This window comes from Pagrus pagrus, assembly GCF_965226575.1.
Source record: "Pagrus pagrus genome assembly, chromosome: 6".
Lineage (NCBI taxonomy): Eukaryota > Metazoa > Chordata > Actinopteri > Spariformes > Sparidae > Pagrus > Pagrus pagrus.
The window spans coordinates 32,740,937-32,767,526 of NC_140190.1; the positions used below are offsets into that span (position 1 = coordinate 32,740,937).

The 26,590-nt window shown below is 39.1% G+C and overlaps 1 protein-coding gene across 1 annotated transcript; it reads left to right on the forward strand.

The window, feature by feature from the left end:
* Window positions 1-158: 158 nt before the first annotated feature.
* Window positions 159-24,812, forward strand: sass6 (SAS-6 centriolar assembly protein). Its single transcript, XM_084355372.1, has 16 exons — window positions 159-408; window positions 3,894-3,954; window positions 4,130-4,209; window positions 4,316-4,420; window positions 6,880-7,048; window positions 7,526-7,603; window positions 9,348-9,467; window positions 9,603-9,794; window positions 13,974-14,168; window positions 15,811-15,900; window positions 16,152-16,331; window positions 18,318-18,399; window positions 21,445-21,548; window positions 22,266-22,369; window positions 22,610-22,689; window positions 24,385-24,812. The coding sequence occupies exons 1-16, from the start codon at window positions 347-349 to the stop codon at window positions 24,435-24,437; spliced, it is 1,755 nt and encodes a 584-aa protein (XP_084211498.1). The 5' UTR covers window positions 159-346; the 3' UTR covers window positions 24,438-24,812.
* Window positions 24,813-26,590: the final 1,778 nt, after the last annotated feature.

The window sequence follows — 26,590 nt, forward strand, 5'->3', positions numbered from 1 at the left end:
GCTGTGGGCCGAACCCATGTGTCAGCGGTTATACCCGACAGTTATACACGTATGTTACACTCCCAGCCAGTAGGTGGCGGTAAGGGGCTTTACGGCTGCCCAAAGCTGTTATACGTCAGGAGGAAGAAGATAGTTAACGTTCAATTTCCAGAGCGTTTCAGTTGGCGGCTAAAAAGCGCCAATTCAATAATATTGTGGAGATTACATGAAAATGTGAACGTTTCGTGCGACGCAGACGCCTCTCATTATTAACCGCTTCACACGTATTTGTGCCTTTAACATTAATCGGCGTACGAACGCGTCAGTTTACTACCCCGGTGAGCGACTCGGTTAGTGTGGTAGAAACATGGAGAAACTTTTCAGCAAGGTATTACAAGTGAAGGTGAGGTGCTCGGACTGTGAGGAAAGGTAAGACTGTGGACGTTGACGTGAAATTGCCTATCTTAAGTACATTCGAGAGTCATGATTAATTCTTTCTAATCTGTTGGCAGCATTAAAAAAACGCTTTCTGTCTTTTGTTATGCACTGTCGATGTAACCTAGCGTTAGTGTACATCAACAACAGTGTTGACCAGCCAGGTAATGTCTATGAGAGGGTGGTCAGGTAGCGTTATACAGATTAGCTAGTTCACGTCCTTTTAATTTAAGTGTAGTCGCCTCTAAGCACTGTTGAAAACAAGCGGGATCTGTCCTGAAGTCTTGATATAGAATAGATGATAGTATCATCTGCCAGCTGAGTTATGGACTAATGATTAAATAGAAAAAAGCCAGCCCTTCTGCAGCTAAAATAAATAACAAGACAACCTTGAAGAATTCCTTGTTTAACCTCAGGTCTTTTGGATATACCCTGAGGAAGAGGACATAACTAATACATCATATTAATTACCCTAATACATTTAAAACCCAAACCAACACATTCAAAAGTTTATAAATGGATGTTTAAATTAATCAAAGGCTTTGTGAAAATCTAAAAACAAAATGAAACCATTGTCTTTTATCAGATTATTTTAATCCATTAAATCCAGAACCACCCTAGTGTTACTGTGTTTATTATATATGATGTCTTTCTATAAGAAACCCTGCATCTGTCCTAAACTCACTTTCAACCTATTGTCTGTAACATGTGAATATTTTGTAATCCACATTCAGTTGTTATTGGTCCCAAGTTATCATATATTTTTTGTCCTTACCAGGTTTGGATAACAGGGTAATATTTTCTTGCTCTGTGGTTGACATTAAATTATTGTTTTCAATGCATTCCTTCAGTGCAACAATTCTTCTCCAACGAAAAAGGTTTTATAATATCTAATCTCAAGGCTCCAGACTAAGTTTTTACACCACCCTCCCAAAAAACTATTTAAACTGTCCCGAAGTGAATATAAATCGTCCCAGAATCAAAATATTGTTTTGTAAGACTTTTTTTCCACATCATCTATAGTTGTTAATGCAAAGTATTAGCATTCAAAGAACTTTTACCTCCAATCTGTACTGAGCTGAAGTACTTCAGTGATAGAGTTAATTTTATTTGTTTTCTCGAGATCTCGAGTTATTATCTCGAAATAACAACTGCCGTTTTCCCGAGATAACAGGATAATTTTCTTGAGATCTCGAGATAACGAAACTTTGTTTTCCCGAGATAACAATATAATTAATTTGAGATCTTGAGAAAACAAAACAATAGTGTTGTATATTAAATCATTGCAGGAAACATCATTCAGTGTAACAATGACAGAGGAGCAGGAGCATATTGATCACCGCGCCACATATCTTTTCAATCAAGGCCTGACACAGGCTGAAATAGCATTATGCCTTGCTATTACAGATAATATACACATTAGTGTGTGTAATCTAAAAAGACGGTTAGCAAGGCTTCAGCTATATCGGCGGTGCAATCTAAGTGAGCCTGATGTCGTCATTAACTATATAGCTGACCAGCTACGAGGTCCCGGGCGTCTCCATAATCTCAGGCCTATCATATCACAGTCATTATCTCGAGATCTCGAATTAATAATATCGTTATCTCGGGAAAACAAAGTTTCGTTATCTCGAGAAAATTATCCCGTTATCTCGGGAAAACGGCAGTTGTTATTTCAAGATAATAACTTGAGATCTCGAGAAAACAAATGAAATTAACTCGTTATCATGGGAAAACGGAGGAAATAAAGTGTATGAATGCATGGCCCTTTAGGGCTTCTGTACTAATCACCTAATCTTCTAATTATTTCTTTTATGTAAACATAGGACTTAAAAAGAGAATATTGTTTTTTTGTTTTTTTTCTGCCAATCTACTGCTAAACTTGAGTCCAGTAGGTGGCGGTAATGCACCTATAGGCTGGTTTGCCAACTGCCATTAAAACTTAAAGAAGTAGTCAACTTGATTAGTTTTCACATTAAACTGCAGTTCACGCTTGATGTTCCTCTGAACAAAAACCCAGTCCTGTTGTGTGTTTAGACATTAATTCCATCAGCTTTGCTAACCGTAAGCTATTAGCTCCATAGCTGTTTGCTCCATTAACCAAACACAGCAGGGCTCTGCTGCTCAGTTGCTGCTAGCTAATCACAACTTCAAAACAGAATTGTTGAAAACATTACAAAATATTATGAGGCACACATCAATAGAGTTTACTGCATCTTTTCTGATATTAACACTTCATATTGCGCTGAGTAGCCAGCCAAGGATTGTAACTAGTACTGACACAGTATTGGAGACAGAGATAACTATGGTAGCAGCATGAGAAGATGCACTCTTGTAGTCAGTCCTCTGTTGAGTTTGTATCTGTCCCTCTCCTTACAAAGACATATTTTGTTTTCATCCATCCCTCGTTGGCCATATTGTAGTTTCCTTTATCCTCTCCATGGTGCATGGCATTTTGAACCCGAAACTCCATTTTGTTTGGTGCTTCCAGACACGCACCCACACCTGTATTTAATACGTCTTTAGCTAGATAAGTTGTTTGTTGTTTGTGTTAAATGAAAGGCTTTTGAATCTCCATGCTGTCTAGTTAATGTTGAATAAAAGTGAATGTCGCCAATCTCTACTCTGTTAAGCACTCTGAAATCCTTTGACTTTTACTAGCTATTGATGGTAATTATGGTTGTCGTCATTAAGTTGAATAATCAGAGTTCCAAAATGGCAGTTCAGTTTATATTCAAGAGACTAAATCAACCTCTCTCTTGTCCTCGGACACTGCTGGTTGCCCTCACGTCATCCTCTGATGGGATGATGTGCTTCGCTCTGGCGTGTCTTCGTCATCAGAGTCAAAAATGCTCTCATCGTGGAAACTAACATGCAAAACATTGTATTATCATGAGTCCAATACAATATTCACGTTTGTCTGTGAATCACTGAGGGTAACAGAAAAAACATGTAGCACTAATCTTGTTGTTTTAAGCGGGCCGGTGGCCAAGTTCGGGCTCGGGCAGAGAATCTAAACTCTAGTGATAAGTAATGTCGTAGGCCACCTCCTCTGTTCAAAGACTGTCGTTCCAGTTTGACACAGATGGATTCTTTTACTCCTCTTTCAAATAATCTCTCTTCTCTGGCCAAGATGTTTACATTGTTGTCCTCAAAGGAATGATTTTTCTCCTTCAGATATAAGTGGACAGCAGAGTCTTGACCTGAGGAGTTGGCCCTCCTGTGTTGTGCCATTAGTTAATGAAGAGGTGTCCTTATCAACTCTGTAAGGACACTCCCACACAGAGTTTTAAAGCCTGCAAACTCCCCTCCAGTTAGTTAGAACTGAAGAAGCCTCTTGGATGAGAGGTGAAACGTCTTCAAGAAACTGAAACTAGTCCAGTTGCCGCACTTAAGATCACCATGACCTGGATGACTCAAACCTACATCAGCATACTGTCTGATTGTTATTCATCTGTTTAAATGTCTTAATTTGACAGAAAAGCAAATATCCGTGTCACCATTGACCTTCAGATGTCATCAAGTCCAGTACACAAAAGGGTGAGTTGGAGTTTGGTGTTAACGATTTGAGATTGAGAATTCTGTAGTCAGCTAATTGTAAAAATATGGCAGCTCTCAACACTACACTTTAGCCCTTCAGCCTCTATTGTATAACTGTTATAAAAGACAGGCTCTTTTCCTGGTGACTAACCTTCTGTTCTTTTGATTATATTAGGATCTTCTAGTAAAACTAACAGATGATATAGATCCATATTTCCTCTTCAACCTCTCTATATCAGAAGAAGATTTCCAAAGGTAAGTACTGGTAGAATTGCATAAATCATATTGCTCAGTGTTTGAATTTAAGATGAACAAGCTTTCTTTAACTCTCACTGTTCTCTCTCTGTCCTTGTTTGTGTAGTTTGAAAGTCCAGCAGGGGTTGCTGATAGACTTTGCCTCATTTCCTCAGAAATTTATTGACCTCCTGAATCTATGCTATTCAGAACAGGAGTCAGACAATCCAAGGTATGAATGCAAACCACTGCACTACATCACACTCGTCAACAAAAAAAAAAAACAGCATTCAATCACGCTAATTCTATGAACTAGTACTTAATTCTGTCCCTCCTAATAATTCCATTTTTAAAATAATATTGTGGGTCTGTATGTATGTATACGTATGTGTGTGTATATATATATATATATATATATATGTATATATATATATATATATATATATATATATATATACATACATACACAGTATATACAGCTCTGGAAAAAATTAAGAGACCACTGCAAATTTTTCTGAAATCAGCATCTCTACATGTATGACAGCCGTTCCATTCCAGTGTCTGTTGAATCCCAACACAAGCACACCTCATTCTACTTAATAAGGTACTGATTAGGTGATCACCTGTATCCAAATCTTATTTAACGAGGAAAAGTATAAGAACCACTGCTGTGGTCATCACTATCCTCTTGCAGTAGGACCAGCTGGATGGCAAATACAGTGCTAGTAGTACCTCAAAAGTAATTGGAATCAAAAAATAACTATTGACCATGTCAAAAGAGCTGAAAAGAAAAGTTTTGAGTGAGGAAAAGAAGGGTTCAATTCTGGCTTTACTGGCAGAGGGATACAGTGAGCGTCAGGTTGCTTCCATCCTTAAAATTTCTAAGACGGCGGTTCATAAGAACAAGGTCAAGCAGCAGACAATGGGGACAACAAAGCTACAGACCGGCAGAGGGCGAAAACAACTTTCCACTGACCGGGATGAGCGTCAACTCATTCGAATGTCACTCAGCAACCGTAGGATGACATCAAGTGACCTACAAAAAGAATGGCAAATGGCAGCTGGGGTGAAGTGCATGGTGAGAACGGTTGGAAACAGGCTCCTAGGGGCAGGGCTCAAGTCATGTAAAGCTAGAAAAAAGCCCTTCATCAATGACAAGCAAAGAAGAGCCAGGCTGAGGTTTGCAAAATACCATAAGGATTGGACCATAGAGGATTGGAGTAAGGTCATCTTCTCTGATGAGTCCAATTTTCAGCTTTGCCAAACACTTGGTTGTCTAATGGTTAGATAGAGACCTGGAGAGGCCTACAAGCCACAGTGTCTCGCACCCACTGTGAAATTTGGTGGAGGATCGGTGATGATCTGGGGGTGCTTCAGCAAGGCTGGAATCGGGCAGATACGTGTTTGCGAAGGACACATGAATCAAGACACGTACAAGGTTATCCTGGAAGAAAACTTGCTTCCTTCTGCTCTGACAATGTTCCCCAACTCTGAGGATTGGTTTTTCCAGCAGGACGATGCTCCATGCCACACAGCTAAGTCAATCAAGGTGTGGATGAAAGACCACCAGATCAAGACCCTGTCATGGCCAGCCCAATCTCCAGAACTGAACCCCATTGAAAACCTCTGGAATGTGATCAAGAGGAAGATGGATGGTCACAAGCCATCAAACCAAGCTGAGCAGCTTGAATGTTTGCACCAGGAGTGGCATAAAGTCACCCAACAGCAATGTGAACGACTGGTGGAGAGCATGCCAAGACGCATGAAAGCTGTGATTGACAATCAGGGTTATTCCACCAAATATTGATTTCTGAACTCTTCCCAAGTTAAAACATTAGTATTGTGTTGTTTATAAATGAATATGAACTTGTTTTCTTTGTTTCATTTGCGGTCTCAAAACACTGCATCTTCATTATTTTGACCATTTGTCCTTTTCTGCAAATAAATGCTCTAAATGACAATATTTTTGTTGGAATTTAGGAGAAATGTTGCCAGTAGTTGATAGAATAAAACAAAACTGTTCATTTTACTCAAACACATACCTATAAATAGTAACATCAGAGATGTTAGAATAATTTTGCAGTGGTCTCTTAATGTGTGTGTGTGTGTGTGTGTGTGTGTGTGTGTGTGTGTGTGTGTGTGTGTATGTTTATATGTATGTATATGTATATATATATATATGTATATGTATATACAGTATATGTGTATATATGTATGTATATATACGCGTATGCGTGTGTATATGCGTGTGTGTGTATGTATATATGCGTGTGTGTATGTATATATACGTGTATGCGTGTGTATATATACGCATACATGTTGTCAGGCTTTCTTAGGGTTTCATTGATGAAAAATAAGTGATTGCTGATGCTTAGAATATTCATACAAGGAATCGCAACAAATGCTAAATTTGTAACAATATCTAAAACCATAAAAAAATGCAAATAATGCTGAGAATTATGGATTTGGATGACCCTTTTTTGACTATTTGAAGTTCCTGAATACAGTAAGCAGTTACAATGGTGATATGCTGCTCCTATTTGTTTGGAGTATGAATTCAACAGATGGCCAATTCCACGTGTTGCACCCTTAATCTGTGGAGTATACAAAGTATTAGACACATTTCATGATAATGTACTCAAATAAAACAACATCACACACTACATGACTATTTATTTTCCTTTTCCACAGGTTTCTTCTGCACTTGTCGTGTCAGTCTCCAGTGCTTGAAGGCCCTGCCAACTTCAGTGTTGTAGAGACAAACGCATTCAAACACCTGAACCACTTGTCTTTACGGCTTGCTCAAGGCTCTGACAAAGAGATTAAAGACTATCTGGCAGTGTGTCTCTCCTCTCTGAAGGTCAGCTCATTCTGCATAATTCATGATTATAATACTGTCTGGCCTTTTGATTAAACCTTTAAAAACTCAAGTGTATCTTATCAAAACAACTAATGACTTTGTCTTGTGGAGTTCTCTAAAGGGAGAGGCTGATCAAAACAATGCCAAGAGATTTTATATCTGGTGTTGAAGTGGTTGACTGGGCTCATTACTTATGTAATTTGCTTGTACATACAGTATCAGCTGGTTCAGTTAAAGCAGTTCAATGAATTGATGCTCTTGTATTGACCTACCTTTTAAGAAGTCATAACAACATATTAGACAACAAATAGAGAAAGAGATGTAGAAATCTATTCAAATTTGAAAATCAACAGATATGCAAACCTTCACATGGATATCTTTAGAAATATGTAGGTTTTAGCTGATGAAATAATGCTTTCAGTGGAGCATTCATTTCCTAAGTCATGTTTATAAAGATGTGTCTTCTCAATGTTTCAGGCAGAAAAGCAGGCCCTAGAGATGAAGCTTAAGAAGACTGAAGATGATTTGTCCAGGCAGCTGAGTTATGCCCAACAGGTGCGCTTTGTCATTGACTTGATGTTTGAAAGCCTTTTCTCTGGTGAACAATTCAAAATATAATGTTTTTAAGATGGCCCAATTTTCAACCTCAACCTCAGTATATTGGCCACACAATGTTTTCAGATTTATTGAATATTGCGTTATGGTCATCCAACCTTTAGGAAAAATAGCCTACTTGTTGAAGGCAGGATGAGCAATTGAATTTAATATAGCTCTTAGATAGCTCAACTAGTAGAGTGTGTGTCCCATGTACTGAGGTTGAGGCTGGAGTCTCGACGCCTGTAGCTTTTGTTGCATGGAGTAAAATTGGGCTGTCAGAAAATCTTTAATTTATAAAAGATGTCTAAAATGATATTGTAAAGACTTTAAACCCTGTAAGAATGTCACTTGTACATCAAGAGTGAACATTGATGTTAATGTACAACGTCATGTAAACAGTGGATAACAAAGCAGCGAAAAGAAAAAGTGAGTGGAGTTTGAGTTTGCAATTGCATTATTTTAATTGTGTAAGTGCATGTATTAGGTAGTGCCAACATGCACCTTTTGGGGCTGTGATAAATCCAATATTTCCCATAAACAGGCATAATTATGGGTTATAACCGATGACTTTTGATGTCTGTAAAGGTGTGTGGGATCATTCTTTAGCAGCCTGTGTTGATGCATTATTGTTCATTTGATTAACCCAGGTGAGAAAGGAGATTCAGGAGACGTGATAACTTACTTTGAAGTATTTTATAACACAATGCAATGCTGCCAGTTCTGAAGGACACTTCCTGGTCTGTGACTGTTTACCCTGCTACGGAATACTCTGTGGAAACGTGCTTACCTAAGTCACGTTGCATTTGATGGGAGAATGTGGAGTTCGTTCTATCATAGTGCCAGTGCATCCCTCGTATGAGATATAGGGATGGTTAAGTAATCTGGTTTTAGCAATCTGGTGGGGCCACAAATAGGAGGCTACAGATTAATCAACAAATCTGTCCTGCTGCCTCTAGGTGGCAACAGGGATTTCGTTATTTAAATGATGTCACATTATGTTGCTGTAACAGCAGCGGTGCAGAGGTTACTTTTAAACATGGAGAAACATTTACAAATAACAATTGCTGTTGCTGCCGCCTTGACAAAATACTTAGGGAAACTCTAGCTTCTAGTGTCCTAGCGTAGCAGTTGTGCTGCTGTGTTAAGCCATTTCTATTATGCAGATTCTACAGAACACCACATTGTTGGGTCTCTGTCTAAAATATTAAACCTTTTTTGGGCTAGTGCCCCTCTATCTGTTGTCCAGGTCCTTTACTTCCAACCATCAAGTATAATGCAGGCTAATTATATTTCCTGAATATTAATGCCATTATAATTATGTTTATATCATTCAAAATGCATGTCATTGAATGCCAAATAACAGATCAGGTTTAACTGGATAGTTGGAATATCATTAAGCCTATCATTAGTTTCTCAGGGAATAAAAAAGCCATGTGAACAGAGTCTGAAATTACGTTTTTTCTCAACTGCCACCGCGGAGGATACTTTTTTTTTCAATCCGTTAAAAAAGCTATTGACAACAGATACTGTAACGATCACCTATATTAATATATAGTTGGTTGCAGACTGCTTTAACCTCATGACATTTTTGATGCTGAATGATGTATACAAACAGAGGTTTATGTAAAATTAGTATGTTATCACTGTTATTAGCATGATTAACAAAGAAACACTACTTAACATCTCTGTATTTCCTTCACAGACTCTGTCTGAGAAGACTAAAGAGCTTGACAAACTGCGTTCAGACTGGACTAGTCAGACCAGCTGTCTGTCCAGCCGTCATTCTCTGGAGTTACAATCAGAAAGAGAAAAGGCTGTAGAGGTAAGATTCCTGACATGCATGGAGTATGTTTTAAATTGATGGAGATTGAAACAGGGCTTGTACTGGCTATATTTTTTCTCTACAACAGACATTAACTCTCTTGGTCTCTTTTTCTTTGTCTTTACGCTGTTTCAGTCACAGGGCAGGCTTCAGCAACAGACTGAACAGCTGCGTCAGGAGCTGGATAGTGCACATAAGAAGAGCAGCCAACAGCTTCAGAGCAGGCTGTCAGAACTGGAGGCCTCCTGCAAAGAGCTAACAGAGAGGAAATACAAGAACGAGTCTGTCATCAGAGACCAGAAGATCAAACTAGTAGGCATAGAGGAGGTAAGCGAATAAAGAGTGTGGGTGAGGAATGACTTGGCATTTCTGCATTTAAATGTCTTAAAACAACTAGACCTTCGTTGTACATTTTGTTGAGCTGTGTACGTACATTATCCCAAATGTTTCCAACAATGTTCTAACCAGAGAAAACCACAATTTAACTCAAGATAACAGTGCGTTTCATTTGATTGCCTGTTGAAATCCAAAAAGTGAGGACCATTACCTTATCCAAGAACATTTGGGCCTGAGAGGAAGTTTCATCAGCAGTTTTGTTTGTTTAATGGTATGTTCACCACCAGTGAAACCAGTTTGACATTTGTATTTATTCACATTTCTCTAACGAGTGTTTATTCGCCGCAAATCTACTGTGCATTAGCCACAGAAAGCAATGGCACATTGCACACACACGTAAATAGTGTGTGTGTGTGTGTGTGTGTGTGTGTGTGTGTGTGTGTGTGTGTGTGTGTGTTACAAGGTTCCAAGTTAAATGTATTGTATTTTTTTTAAATCACAAGGGTTTAAATAATGAAACAATGTTTGAGTCCTGCTACATCTATTTTGGAAAATATGATGGTGATGATGAATTGAGGACTCTCACAGCCTGGGGAATGAAGCTGCTCTGTAGTCTGGTGGTATGTCAGCAGATACTTCTGTATCTGTTGTCAGATGGCAGCAGGGTGAACAGACTGTGGCTGGGTGGGTGTTGTCTTTTAGTATCTTTGGGCTCTTTGAAGACATCTCACTTCACCAATATCACTGATGCTCTGTAGATGGTACCATTGATGTTTTGGGTGGTTTTAATCAGAGCTTCCTGTCCTGGGCCATGATGAGCCATGCCAGTTTGTGATGTTTCCAGTCAGGATGCTTTCTATTGCTCCTCTGTAAAACTTGACCAGAATCTTGCTCCAGAATTTAGCCTTCCTAAGTTTCTGTAGGAAGAGCCTTTCTGTGCTTTTTTTTTAAACCAGGTGGTGATGTGTGATGACCAAGATACGTATTATTTGACAATTTCAAACTCTCTGAGCTAATTTCTGACATCAACAATTCAGGGAAACTTAAAAATAATCAACTTCTCCATAGGCTATCTTGTGACAGTTGGCTTCTTTTTCTAGGATTTCCTAATTGAGCAGGGCTCCATGATCTCACTATCACATCAAACTGCTTAATGATGGAATAAATCATGACTGCACTTTTTAAATAATTCTGGTTATTTTGCATTCCATTTTGCAGTATCCACCCAAAACCTGTTTCAAGTGGGATAATTGCAGACTTTCTGTATTGTTTCAGTGCAACTTGATTATGTCAGAAATTAGCTCAGAGAGTTTGAAATTGTCATATAATATATGTGCGTTGAGCTAAGGAACTACGATTAACATTTTGTCTAGACATACAGAACAGGATGACATCCCCTATATGCAATATAGGTAATAGGTAAGAACATAATTACTCAGCATTTTGAAGGAGGCTTGCCCTATTTAAACCTCAGACATTTAGTTTGGTGTACTTCTGACTGTTGAAGTGAGAGTGAATATGTGTTCACTGCTCGACAGGTGAGGTTGAGACAGAGATGCACGTTCTCCTACAATGTAAAGCATTCAACGAAACCAGGAACATTTATTTTAATAAATTGAATTCGGTAATCTCAGAGTTCAAAGAGCTGAAAGACATATCAAAATTAAAAATACTCCTGGGAGAAGGAGACAGGGCATACATTGCTGCCCAATATGTGTCAACATGCCACAACCTGAGGGACAGTGAGTGACCGACACACACACTCACACACACTGTATATATAATTAATATAAATCAATCTTGGTGGTGTGTTTGGACAGATGCTTTGGCAAAATTGTTGTTAAACTTTCATGCCAATAAAGCCCCCATTGAATTGAATTGAATTGAACGCCATGGTGAGATCGAAAGAGCTGTCTGAGGCCTTCAGAAAGAAGATTGTAGCAGCTTATGAGTCTGGTAAGGGATTTGAAACGATCTTGAAAGAATTTGAAATCAGCCATTCCACTGTTAGGAAAATAGTCTACAAGTGGAGGACATTCAAAACAACTGCCAACATGCCCAGGTCTGGTCGTCCAAGCAATGCCCCGAGAGCAGACCGCAAGCTGCGAAGAGTAGTCACCAAAAACCCTAAAATGTCATCACGGGACCTACAGCAGGCTCTTGCTACTGTTGATGTGAAAGTGCATGCCTCTACAATAAGAAAGAGGGAGGTGTGCATGGGAGGTGTGCAAGGAGGAAACCTTTGCTCTCTAAGAAAAACATGAAGGCCAGACTGAAGTTTGCCAGAGAGAACGTAGACAAAGAGCAGGACTTCTGGAAAAATGTTCTTTGGACAGAGTCTAAAATTGAATTATTTGGACACCAGAACAGAGGACATGTTTGGCGTAAACCAAATACAGCATTCCAGGAAAAGAACCTCATACCAACTGTGAAGCATGGAGGTGGAAGTATCATGGTTTGGGGATGCTTTGCTGCAGCAGGACCTGGCCAGCTCACCATCATAGAATCCACCATGAATTCTACCGTGTATCAGAGGGTACTTGAGGAACATGTGAGACCATCTTTAAAAAAAATTAAAGCTGAAGCGGAACTGGACCCTGCAACATGACAATGACCCAAAACATACCAGTAAATCCCCCAGGGACTGGCTGAAAACTAAGAAATGGAGTCCTGGAATGGCCAAGTCAAAGCCCAGATTTTAATCCCATTGAGATGCAATGGGAAGAAACATGCAAGAAACCCCTCAAACATCTCACAGCTGAAAGAATTCTGTGTTGAGGAGTGGGGCAAGCTTTCCTCAGACTGATGTCAGAGACTGGTAGATGGCTACAAGAAGCATCTCACTGGAGTTATTTCAGCCAAAGGGGATAACACTAGCTATTAGGGGGTAGGGTGTCCTAACTTTTCCTCAGTTAGAATATGCATTTTTGTTGATATCTTTTGGTTAATGAGTAAAACAATACACACATATAAAAATTCAAAGATGCTTTATTACTTATTCATTTTTTGTACAAAATGTACAATGGAAATAAACCCAAACAAAAGTTTCAAGGACATTAAATGAATTCCTCTTGGGAAAATCTACAGTCAAAATAATTCTTTTGGGGCGGCAGTAGCTCAGTCCATAGGGACATGGCTTGGGGACTCAAAGGTGGCTGGTTCAAGTCCCACTTGGACCAAAAAAAAGTGTGATGTGGACTAGTAATGGAGAATGCTAGTTCATATCCTGGGCCTTGCCGAGGTGCCCTTGAGCAAGGCACCGACCCCTAACACTGCTCATTGGGCGCCGTGCATGTGGCAGCCCAATGCCCCCTCAGCCTCACTCATCTCCTCTATACACTGTGTGTGTGTGTGTGTGTGTGTGTGTGTGTGTGTGTGTAATGTGAGTGGAAAAGAGAATTTCCCCATTGTGGGATACTAAAAATAGTATAATAAATCCAAAAAGTGTTTGTTTATTCAGGACCAAATAAGTTGCCAAGGGTTTAGAATACACATAAGAAATTTTAGCATTTTAGTGAGGGCTCAGAGGGCCAAAATTCATAACTTAAAAAGTATTTTGAGTACAGCTATGGGATTTTGCAACATGATTTTTTTCAAGATCTATAAAATCTATAACATTAACAGGGAGACTCTAGGTGAGTTCTTCTAGCATATTTACCATGATATTTTCCTGCCTTGTGCCCAGGTAGAAATGTATTTGCCTCATCCCAGCTGATATAAATGCATATTATTTTCAATCTTTTCATTGTAATTTTTAACATCAGGCAAAAACTTTCTTGATTGACAATCAGGCAATCACGTTATAATTGCGACAGACATACCTAATATAGAAAGACGCATCTCCATCTGTGCAGCAGAGATATGCATAACATGATCTCTAGTTCTCAGATACACACACACGCATACACTCAATTATGACTTACTGGGAATTCCCACATTTTGGTTATACAGTATGTTATAGTAAAATTGCACCAGCAAAGACTGACTGACAGACACTTAGTGGGATATTTGTACAATAACAGTACAAACTGTGGCCTCTATAATGACCACCATCTTTGATTGAAAGACTTTAATGCAGGGCTCGTGTGGTGGGGTGTTTTGTGTTCTTTGTCTAACTATGTAGATGAATAATGATTATTGTTGACAACATCAATTGTTGTGTGTGTGTAGGAGTGCCAGCGTTTGAAGCAGCAGGTCCTGTCTCTAAGGAGGGAGAACAGCACTCTGGACACAGAGGTTCATGAGAAGGAGCGTTTGCTGAGCCAGCTGCAGATGAGAGTAGCTGTTCTAGAACAGGAGATCAAAGATAAGGACCAGCTCATGCGGCGCACAAAAGAGATGCTGGAAGCCACTCAGCAGCAGAAGGTATGAGTTGCAACTTCGAATGCATATTTTCTCAAATTACCGTCAAAGCTTTAATAGTGTAAGAAAGAACAGCACAATAACAGTAAATTACAGCTAAGTAAATTTAATTTCTTCTACAGGGGATACATTAAAGGTACATCTTATATTATCTCATTTAAGAGTAAGTTACACTTTTGGCATATTCTAGACCTGCTAACCTGTATGCATTTTGACATCAAGGTACACTGGTACGAGTTGTCATTCTTCACTGCACATAAAGCCTTTCCTGCCTTTCAGTTGAATTGTACACATGCAGTACTCAAGTCTGGTGGTAAGAGGCAGCATCGTCTAGACTTAAGAAAAGCAAAAGAAGAATAGTTAATTAATCATAGTGCCGGATTTATTCCCCTGCCTTCACCCAAATATGAAGTGGGTATGATCATGATGACAAATGCTTAATGTAAATTGCAAGCTAGCATGCTTGTTCACCAGGCATTTAGGTTGGCAAATTCACGTTAATTTATGTGAAGTTATATAGTGTGCTGCTTTTGTGTGCCACAAAAAAGTGAGACCAAGACCAGTCTCGAGAACTACAAGTCTACAATGTACAAGTCAATGCTGTACCAGTATTTCTCCAGCCAGATAATGGGAGAATTCTGCACCAGTCAGGAGGACTGCTTACTCAATTTTGTTGTACTTGTGTGCGATGACAATAAAGAAATTCTGATTCTGATTCTGATTCAATGCACGGCTGCAGAGGTAGAAGTTGAGTGTGATGAGGTTTCTCGTAATGTCTAAAAGTAGGCAATTTAAGCAAAGCAAAGGCCCACCAACGAATCCCAGTCTCTTACAAAATAGATTTTCATTCGGACATTAAATCAACTTCATTATTACTTATTCACATGTATTGTAAATTAATCAGGCTGGCATTTACCATAGACATTAAGACCATGTGCGGTAGGTGTAAGAGGATGGTAGGAACACAAAGCGTGCTGGCTAAACAAGTACAACGTGACTGAGACGTCAAGTCTGCTCCCTGGTCTTTCAAGATATATTTGTTTTTACCAGACATTTCCAGGGACAGCTGCAGCTGGGGAGAGGCGGCCAAAACTGAGCCAAACCCCGGAAAACGGGGACTACCCCTGGAAAACGGGGAGTACCCCTGGCAAATGGGGACGTCTTGTCACCGTATTGTAGGTCATGGCACCAAGAGACTTTTTTGTAGATCTCCATAACATACATGTGCCCTAAATTTCATGCATATTGGTCAAACTAGCCACGGGGGCTGCTGTTTAGTGGGTGTTACCGAGTCACTGTGTGCCGCCCATGCGCTATAACATTTCTAAATGTTTGCCCATATGTGCAAAGTTTCATGACTTTTCAAGCATGACAAAAATATGATTTATTTGGACAAAAAATAAATAGATGAATAATGCCCTAATCATTCGAATAGGGTCCTCAAACCGGTCAGTGCTTGGGACCTTGTGATTCCTTCAATTCCAGTATGGGGCCTTTGCACAGCCTACGGTGCTGGTATTGTTCATTTAGATTTTATAGGCAGTGAGAAAAATGTAGACTAACACCAGACTTATTCTGTAAATAAGGGTTTTCTTTGTACTTCTTGTTTATATATATTTTACATAAATGTTTTTTGTTTTTTTAGGAATCAGTGGAAGAAAATGCTGAAAGTAAAGAACTCCAGATTAGAAAACTTGAAGCAACGGTGAAATCACTGTCTGAGGAGCTAATTAAGGTTAGTGAAAAAACAGTCTATGCTTGTATATCGGTATTCTTCATATACTCAGTTGGCAGTCTATAAGGTACACCTTGTTAAAGTCTAGATAGTCAACAGCCAACTGTCCTGCAATAAATTGGGTGGACATTATGTAATAGTAACACTTGCTCATTTACCTAATAAACTGGCAACTCGGTGTATTACTTCACTTTATGTTGAATGTGGTCCAATCCAGTATGTTAACTTGTTTTATCTTCATTTTTATCCAGGCTAATGGTATCATTAAGAAGCTGCAGGGGGAGGTCCGAGGCCTAGTTGGAAAAATAAAAGTAAAAAACACTGTGACTGTGTCACAGGAGAAAGTCCTCCAGGATGTATCAGACAAACTTCAGGGTGTTACAAAGGATCTGCAGAGCACTCAGCAGCAGGTCATCACCAAGAATGAGCAGGTACGTCTTCAAATCATGGAACTGCAGACAAGATACATTTATAGTCTTTAGGCCTTTCATAATATCTTAAAATTTTTCAGGTTTATACTTGGTTTTGGGTTGCTACTAAAATAGGTTCTTATGCTCTTATGTTCAAGAAATAAATCAGTTTCCTCACAATGTCCACTGCTGCCCCACAATATTATCTCAGTGTCTGAAACTGTCTGTCTGTTTGAGCTCCTGTCTCTTTAAGGCCCCCTTCCTAAAAAGCCCAGTCTACTCTGATTGGTTAGCTCTCACAGGCCAGAGCCAGCACTGCTCACCACTTGAATACAGTAATGAAGTTGAATTGTATGTCAACATCACCACCATATTGGCAAGACTGGCCTGTAAACATATTTACATTACATTTACATTTCTCAACTGATTTCGATGAGTCGTTTTTATATTCAAGGGTTTATGATGTAGCTACAAAAAAATGTAAAACCTGCAGTTACTTTGAATCTCGAAAGTTGGGCTATAATCGCTGCTAGATGCTTAAGAGAGATTGTGTGTGAGCGTCAGGGATACATAACCATCATCTTAAATGGTCTCTAAGAACTGTGTTCTGCTGGAGTAGTGCAACTACAGTACAGTATAGCAGCACCATATTATTATTTCTTTCTATCTTATAATTGTCTTCCTTTGCGATTGTCTCACTTGGAGTATACAGTATTTGTATCCATTCACGGCTGTAAACTTATAGAAAGCAGACTGATCACCAGTATCGTACTATTTGTTCTGTATTTGTTGATTTTGTTCCATTTTGGTTGACAATTATTAGTACTTACAGATGCACTTTTTTGCATGTTTTTTTTTTTCTCATCGTTTCTAAGTGAATAGGCTGTGTTACAAACTGGAGCACAAGAAATTGTGTTGATACACTCTTTTGAGGGTATAGAAGTAATTTTAGCCTAACAATCAGGATTTTAAGTAACTGAGACAAAATGTTATCCTACTCAATGTAGTTCATAAAGCTAAATCAGTTGACAAACGTAAATGCAAGATTTTTTTATTCAGAAAAACTGCACTTCCCCTATAACAAGCCGAAGCCGCAGACCTACGCATTTTTCGTACTCGGCACGCATTTTGACCCTTAAAGGATAACTACCGTTTTTTACAACCTGGACCTTTTTTCTAGCAAAATATATGATCATTTACTCACCCAGATAACTTTGGTGTCATTTGGCGTCGTTCGGACGAAATTAGATCCAGTGTAGCGCCGATATATCCATATAATGCGAGTAACGGGGCATCGACACACAGCCTCTATATAACGCATTATCTGCCACGAAACTAGTCAATTTCACTAATATTTTGTTACGATATGCTAGCGCTATTCCCCTCTGAGTCCGGGCTCGTCCGTTATCAACATTTGGGTCAAACTAGCAGTAGCAGCTACAGGTAAACAAGCCGGGCTGTCGGGGGTGCGCGCACAGCTCAGACAACATCTTCCAGGTCAGAGGTAGTAGATCAACCTACAGACCCCGGATGTTGACAATAGATGAGCCCGGACTCAGAGGGGAATAGCACTAGCATATCGTAACAAAATATTGGTGAAATGAACTAGTTTCGTGGCAGATAATGCGTTATATAGAGGCTGTGTGTCGATGCCCCGTTACTGGCATTATATGGATATATCGGCGCTACACTGGATCTAATTTCATCCGAACAACGCCAAATGACACCAAAGTTGTGGGTGAGTAAATGACCATATATTTTGCTAGAAAAAAGGTCCAGGTTGTAAAAAACGGTAGTTATCCTTTAAGTACGCTTGTACGAAGTGGTTTGCAGTGGTCCAGAGTACATGATGTCCGTGATGTCCAAAGACAATTCAGAATGTGTACATTTACAATCAAATGAAGTTTAACCGTATTCAATTGAATCTAGGTTTGAAAGGATTTGCAAGGCATTGCATTCTGTTTTTTTATATGTATACTTGATAACAATATAATTTGTATGTTACAGGTTTCAAAACTGAAAGAGCAGTTGGAGACGACGGTGCAGAAGCTCAATGAAAGCAGAGAGGTGTTAAAAACAAATGAAAATGGTGAGGACATTTGTCTCACTAATTCCAGTGATAACTGGACTAACTATTATTGTATTGGTGTTGTTATATGGTATTGTTATCCACTGGAGACATTTTATATACCAACACTTCTTGGAAATGTTTTTCTTTCTTAAGTTTTGTTTTTTACAATGTTGAAGTAATGGTAGTTTTTAATGACGTAAAGTAGCATAGGATCATGGGGGTTGTTTAACAGCCACCTTTGCCAATGATCTATCTGATGTGATTCAGTCAGAAATGTTCATGGACAAGAAAATCTTGTTTTGTTCATGTTACGCTCGTACGCGTTTTCCAATATCCATCCTCCCTCTCTGGCGTATCGTCTGATGTTTCCTTGGAAGATATAGTGAGAGGCGACCAAATGAAATGCACCGTTACCGAGAGTAAAATCACAGATTTGTGTTATATATTTTATCTTAAAGCCGGTAGCGGAGGTAGTAACAGAGTATCAACATCTGAGTAAAAAGAGTGAGCCAGCAAGCTGGGATGGAGATGGGATGATTTTATAACATGTTGTTTGCAGCCCACAATCGGGGGATTTAAAAAGCAACTAGCAGCAGTTAGAAGCTAACTCAAATAAAAAGACAGCAACCAAAAATACCTGCAATGGGAAGATAACGGGACCTATTCAAATGATCTATAACACATAGTCTAAAGTCAGCGCAAGTGCATTTAGCGCGTTACCAACTCCCCTTTGCTAACTAAACGGCTCAAAATCTTGGCGCAAAGTAAGGCGCAAGGTACAAAGGGGTTATATTTAGAGTCTAAAAAAGTCATAGTTGTGTTTTCAGCATAACATCATTTAAACCAAGTAGTGTCCTCTCCACATATTTAAACAGTGGCACTCATCTTCACTGAGGGACAGTTATGTCATTGAATCTGTAAATCTCCTGACACGGCAACGGATCAAAATTATTTGGAGTAAAGCAGCTGTCTTAAAGTCCATCAGTAATTAATTATTTAAGAATCATAATAAAAGTTTAATTCCTCTGGAGAGTTCCCTCCGTCCTGTCAAGTTTAAATTTTCTGTTTTTACTTTTGCTTCTAAAATGTACCGCGCTCATGGAAAACTGACTGAAAGCAGCATCTCTAATCAGTAAAACTGAGCGTACGAGCATTGTGAACCCACCTTAGTGAGTGCATCTTACTATCTGACTCATGCTTCCTTTAAATAGCAGGAAAAACATGTGCCAGACTTTAAACCAGGTTTTTGTTGGTCTATGGTTTAGTTGCTTTCTGCGACCTAAAGACAGCAGTGCACCAATGATGCATCTGACCCCACCTCATTTAGGACCATCGTGCCCAGGGGTGCACAGATGGGCACAAGTACATTTGCAGCTTACACGATGTGGCACCGGGTGTGAAAATGACAAGTGTGTCAGTCAGAAACTAGCAATGACACTTGTGCTTTGCTGTGTGCCGCTTTGATAGAGCCCAGCAAGGTCTCTAAACTTCATTCCCTCTGAGCAGAGGAAGAGATCAATGGCCATAAAACAGGGTTAGAGTTATTGTTTAGAAAGTGTTACCCAACACGTATGTTGTTTGTCACACTAGATGCCCACGCCATTATGTTACACGTCATGTCCATCACACCTTGTATGATTCTGAAATTCCAGCATGCGGTTTACAATCACACATCAGGGCGGCATTATGTCGGCATAATTTGGTTCAGTGTAACAAAGCAAGAAGTCAGAAGAAGTTCTTCTGGAAGATACAAAAATGTTATCTTCAGCAGTCCTATTAGGGACTATTTCTTAATGATTAAGTAAATCCAATTAAAACAATTGACAAGAAGCATATAACCATCTATTGCATTATATTTGAATGATTGTTTGGACATTGTAATAAAGCTAAGAAACAATGGTGTTGTCCTCTCAGTACAAAGACGAGGTAGGTTGTAGAGAACTGGATGTGTCAAAACAGTGAATTACAATACTTGGATAATTCCTAACATTGAACATCACACTGATAATGATAACACATCTTCGTCCAAAAGTATGAGGATTAAAGCACCTTGTCAGTTGTTAACAACACTTTCATATTACATTCAGCTCCCGTTATTCACAAGTTGAAGTAAAAGATTGAGACTTCTTTCTGTGCACACAAAAGGTTTATAGCACTCCAATTTTGAGCAGAAATTTGTTAAACTCCTCAGCATTTCTTCTTTGAGATCATCTATCAACCTGAGAGGTGTGACATTTCACAATGTTGATTAAGCAGCATGATTATTGCACAGGTCGCTGTAGACTGGTAGACTGGACCACCATGTTTTTGAGGGAGTGTGCAGTTGGCATGCTGTCCAGCAGAGCTGTTCACTGTAAATGTAATGTTCATTTCACTACCATAAGCTACTTAGCATCAGAAGAAGTGTTCTCTTCACTGTACTGGGCTGAGTGCAGACAATGTGTCGGGGGGCGGCTTGCTAATGTCAATGTTGTGAACAGAGTGTCCCATAGTGGCGGTCGGTTTATGGTATGAGCAGGCATAAGCTTTGAATGGACACAGGTGCATTTTTTTAATGGCAATGTGAATGCACAGAGATGCTGTGTGGAGATCCTAAGGCCCTGTGCAATTCACCTCATGTTGCATGTTGCAATGATCTTTACACAATTGCTGGAATGCTGAAAACATCCCAGTTCTTCATGACCTGCATACTCAGACATGTCAGCCATTGAGCATGCGTGGGATGTTCTGGATCAATGTGTACAACAGCCTGAAGAGGAGGGGACCAACATTCCACAGGCCAGAATCAACAACCTGACCAGCTCTATGTGAAAGAGATGTGTTGAGGCCAATGGTGGTCACACCAGATATGGACATCTGTCAGGTTGATGGATCATCTTGAAAAAAACAAAACAACTACTCACTAATAGATTTTAACACATTTCTGGCCCAAATTTGAGAGAAAGAAACTTTTCATGTGAACAGAAAAAGTCTTAGATCTTTTACTTCAACCCGTGAAAAAAGGAAGCAACATAAAAGTGTTGGCATTTATATTTATTAAATGTATATTTTTCTTTTCTACAGTTATTAGTTGGCTTAATAAGCAGCTGAATGAAAAGCAGCTGTCCAGAGAGCCACCTGAATCTTTAGAGAGTCCTTCAGTTTTATCCGCCACAACAGGACAGAGGGTAAGAGAGATCTCTTGGCTGTGCTTATAGCCATACTAAGCCAAACTTATTCATGGGCTCATGTTGGCATTATTCTTCCCACATACACACTATTCTAAGCATTAGCAGTGTTATTGTACGTTGCATCAAATATAGAATGCAACTGTTTTGAACTTAAAGGTGCAGTATGTAAGAATCTTATTTCAAAATGTTCAAAAATTAACTAAAATTGTCAACAGAATGTGAAGAAATAACTGTTTGGCTGTAATGTTAAAGGTGTCTATGATTTGTGTTGAAGACATATACTGAACATGCTAGCCAGTCAGCCCTGGGCCTGAAAACCTCTTTCTCTCAGCATTCCAAAGCTCCTGCGCTAGCAGTGAAAACACCAACACTCCGCTGGTAGTCTGGCTGGCTGCACAGCTAACTGCGCTAATAAGCTAACAGTAGCTACAGTCATGAGTGCATAAAAACATAGACTGTTCGCAGCAGTTAGCAGTTACTCTGGTGATATGCTGCCCAAATTTGTTGGTAGTATAAATTCAAGGTGACTAATTCTTACATATATCACCTTTTTAATTTGGTCAACTTAATGATGCTTATTCATATAAAATGTCTAGGGGAGTTATTGTTAAAGGTACATGCCTGGCTTGAAAAACAAGATATTACATACAACTTTTCACCTTTTACAAGCTATTATCACGGACTGGAGTTAACGATAGCGATGTATTTTTCCAGGCACTCTTTTATCCTCAGACAGGCAAACCTGCTCTGTCTCCTGTGGCGACTGCTGATGTCACACCTGCTGAGCAGCAAACAATCCAGCCAGCTAACAGACACATGTGAGTCTGGATGACCTCCTCCCCCAAGTATTTTAGTTTTTTCTACTGTATATGCTGGTGTAGGTATATACTGTGTGGAATACATTCAGTCTGAAGAGAACTTAGCATCTGAATGAGAATTTTGTTTAAAAATTTAATAAAGTCTGCTTTTATTTTGTCTGTACAGGGATTTTGTTGTAGAACAGCACTAAGGCCATGAGGACTGAAAGTGTGCTCATGTGTTTTTCTTTCTGTCCTCAGTGGTCTGGATTCTAAGTACTTTGAGAGGAGAGATGATAGCATCCCAATCAATGGTCTGTTGTCTAATCATCTTAACAGAGGTAAAACCACAATCATTTAGAGCACTGCATGGACTATAAGCTATTTGCATATATTTGGGATCTCATGGTGTATAACGTTAAGCAGAGCTAATGGAGCTAACTGGGAAGTAGCAGGGTCCTGTTTCTAAATTACCTGGTATCAGATCGGTGCATTGACTCACGTACTTAACGATACCTGCATTTTCGGCAGCATCGACAGCATTTCCGATACTGGTATCGGAATCGAAACAACTCTTTTTTAAAAAGTCATTTAAAAATCCATTTAGGATATGTTTAAAACAAATGGTTCATACCTGAATGTGAATTAATCAACACGGGCATTTAAGATGTTGAGAGATACCAGTCAGCATTAAAGGCAGGCATATTTATAATTGTACACGAATTGTCCTTGAAATGTTTGATTTCAGTTCATCAATATTTTTGGATAAAGAATTTGTCATGTTTCTAAATTGATGCCATGAACAAATCGTTAAACCGCTGGCTTTTAAAGGATAACTACCGTTTTTTACAACCTGGACCTTATTTCTAGCAAAATATATGGTCATTTACTCACCCAGATAACTTTGGTGTCATTTGGTGTCGTTCAGATGAAATTAGATCCAGTGTAGCGCCGATATATCCATATAATGCGAGTAACGGGGCATCGACACATAGCCTCTATATAACACATTATCTGCCACGAAACTAGTTCATTTCACCAATATTTTGTTACGATATGCTAGTGCTATTCCCCTCTGAGTCTGGGCTCGTCTATTGTCAACATCCGGGGTCTGTAGGTTGACCTACTACCTCTGACCTGGAAGATGTCGTCTCTGAGCTGCACGCGCACCCGCGACAGCCCGGCTTGTTTACCTGTAGCTGCTACTGCTAGTTTGACCCCGGATGTTGATAACGGATGAGCCCGGACTCAGAGGGGAATAGCGCTAGCATATCGTAACAAAATGTTAGTGAAATTAACTAGTTTCGTGGCAGATAATGCGTTATATAGAGGCTGTGTGTCGCTGCCCCGTTACTCGCATTATATGGATATATCGGCGCTACACTGGATCTAATTTCGTCCAAACGACGCCAAATGACACCAAAGTTATCTGGGTGAGTAAATTACCATATCTTTTGCTAGAAAAAAGGTCCAGGTTGTAAAAAACGGTAGTTATCCTTTAAGAAATGTCTCCATATTTGGTAGAATCCTGTTGTTCATGTCAGAGGGGATTCCACATTTAATATACCCCATCATTCTTTATTCATTATGCCAAAGGCAGTAAAATGTGCTAATTGTATAATTTAATTTAATTTTATCTAGAGAAATTAATCAACTGTATTTGTAAATCCCCCCTAATTAGTAGTAATTGAAAAAGTGGTTTAGGAGCTATAGATTTTGACTCGATTTTTGGGAAATTCAGAAAATACCACTTATTGACGCTTGTAGTTATTTTTTAAAAATTATTTTATGTAGCGACTTTAGTGAATATAACAACGATAATAATACGTAGAAATGGTAATAAAAGCCTCTGGAGTTATGAAAATGTTTGAATCACACGAGTTGGAAACAATTCTTCACAGCCACCACTGAAAGCTAATTATGTTATGCTGTGCAGCATTCAAATGTTGATTTGTTGTAGAATTGACATGTTAGATGATAGTAAGGATAATGTGATAGAGGTTTCAATACATTTCCTTTTTTCCTTCTGTTTTTAGAGTTTCCTCAGCTAACAAAGCCCTCCTTGACTTCTGCTTACTTCTCTGCATGATGCAGACCAACATACAGAACAAGGTGGAAGTAAAACCATCCAGACTTCACCAGTACTGCATGTTATGAGCCCGGGTCCAAAACTGTTACTGGCCTGCTTTATTGAATAAACTTGTTTTGAGTTGTTGCTTTTAATATATGTGCCAATTGTCTACGACTCAAGCTTCTACTTTGTGTTTCAAATTAATTCTATTAAACTTTATTTCCTGGTAGTTTCCATGGATCATGATAAATGTATTGATGTCTTTAAGTTATTTGTTGTTCCTGATACAGTTTATTAAATTTGCCATCATTAAGTGTTTAGCTGATGTTTTTGTTTCTGTAGTATTTCAGTAATGAAGTGTAGGCTTTAATAAACAGCTTTTCCATGCTCAAAGGTGTTCACAGTATTTTCAGGATATCTGCTGTGTTTTTATGTCTCCACAACAGCATTATGTTTTCAGGTTGTCCATTCCATTCTTATGAAGGTGATATCTCAAGAATGCCTCAAGGGAATTTCTTCAAATTTTGTACAAATATAGTCTTGGACTCAAGGATGACCTGATTATATTTTGGTGGCCAGAGGTCTAGGTCACTGTGACCTCACAGAACACATTTTTGGCCATAACTCAACAATTTGTACGATAATTACAATGAAATTTTACACAAGTGTCTAATAGGATAAAAATTTTCCTGCAATTGATTGTCATAGCTTCAGAACAGCATTTTGAGTGGTGCACGGAGGCTGTAATTCAAATAAAATAATTGTTGTGTTCTCACCTTGGGGCTCCAAGGAATATATTAAAAATGTGTCAAATGTAAATGTCGGTTCTGTTCGATTGTCTAGTTTACTATTTCATTCAGGAAACCTCTAGTGGTACAATTTCAGTTCTTATCGTTGAGGTTGAATGCTCAACCCACAGAGCAGCAGCAAGAACCATGACTGGTCAAAATCCTTTGGCCAATCAGAGCCACTGCTGCTCCATGGATGGGAGTTAATTTAAAATTTAGGTGGCACACTGCTTACATATGTTGAAATGAAAACAATCATGATATGCTGGTGGTTTGGTTGGTTTGCCAGTAGGATTTCACAACTACTGAAGAGATTTCCACGAAACTTGGATTGAGGATGAGTCTCAGCCCAGAGTAGATCGCTTTAACTTTTGGTGAAGATCACGTGAGGGATCTGGGAATTTCTTCTAAATTTTGTCATCAGAAGTCTCCATTAAACTAAAGGTGTAGTGGCATTTGCTTCTACATGTTTGCCAAGCTGCAACCTCTACAGTAGAGGTACAGTAGAAATAAACATGTTTACAGCCTGGTATGAAAAACAGTTTTGGTCTCTATAGCTTATGTATCCCATCATGACAACTGTACGGGGGGTGAATTTTTATAGAACTCGTGTTATTGTATTAAGGCTTAAAGTTACACATAATTAGGGGCGTGCTCGCTTTGAGTTACAGCTTCTGCTGAACTTCACCTCAGCTAATTCAGTTACTTATATCCACCTCTTGGCTGGATTTGTGGTGTTGGTGACTTTTGGAGAAAATGATATGCAAAATGTCAAACAAATAATATGTTTTTCTTTGTTGTTAATTTGGCTTAAAGACCAGAGTGGAGGAACAGAGGCCTCTGTTTTGGATTAACTAGTGGCAGGCAGCTGCTGGAGCGGGCGAACAGTGTGTATAGGGCCGACCGGCTCCATCCGGACAGGCACTCCTCCACATTTGGGCAGATATCAATGTAAATAGTGTAAATGGGACATACAAGTAATGTGAGCTACAAGCAGCTACAGAGTCAACAGAGAGAGAATTATAACTGAAAACATCCAAGGCAGCTTTTGCCAGCTGCTTGTGCATAGCCACAAAATTGAAGCCATATTTTTTAAAGGTGGTTAGAATGCAGTGACAGAATTTAAGATGGACAACACAACTCCTCATATTGATGGCGTCCTGTGACTGATGGTGGTGATATTTTTTTTATTTCCCAATCATGGCTTGGAGATTGTAAGGATGTTAAAGAAATAAGAGAAGGGTCACATGCTGGTGATTCCAACTTTCTCTGGAAGAAGCACTGTACACTTCTGCTGAGGTGACACTTTAACCCATCAGTCCCTTGTGTGTTAAGAAATGCATACACTGACAAAACTAGAATATCTTTCAGTGAAAAGGGGAC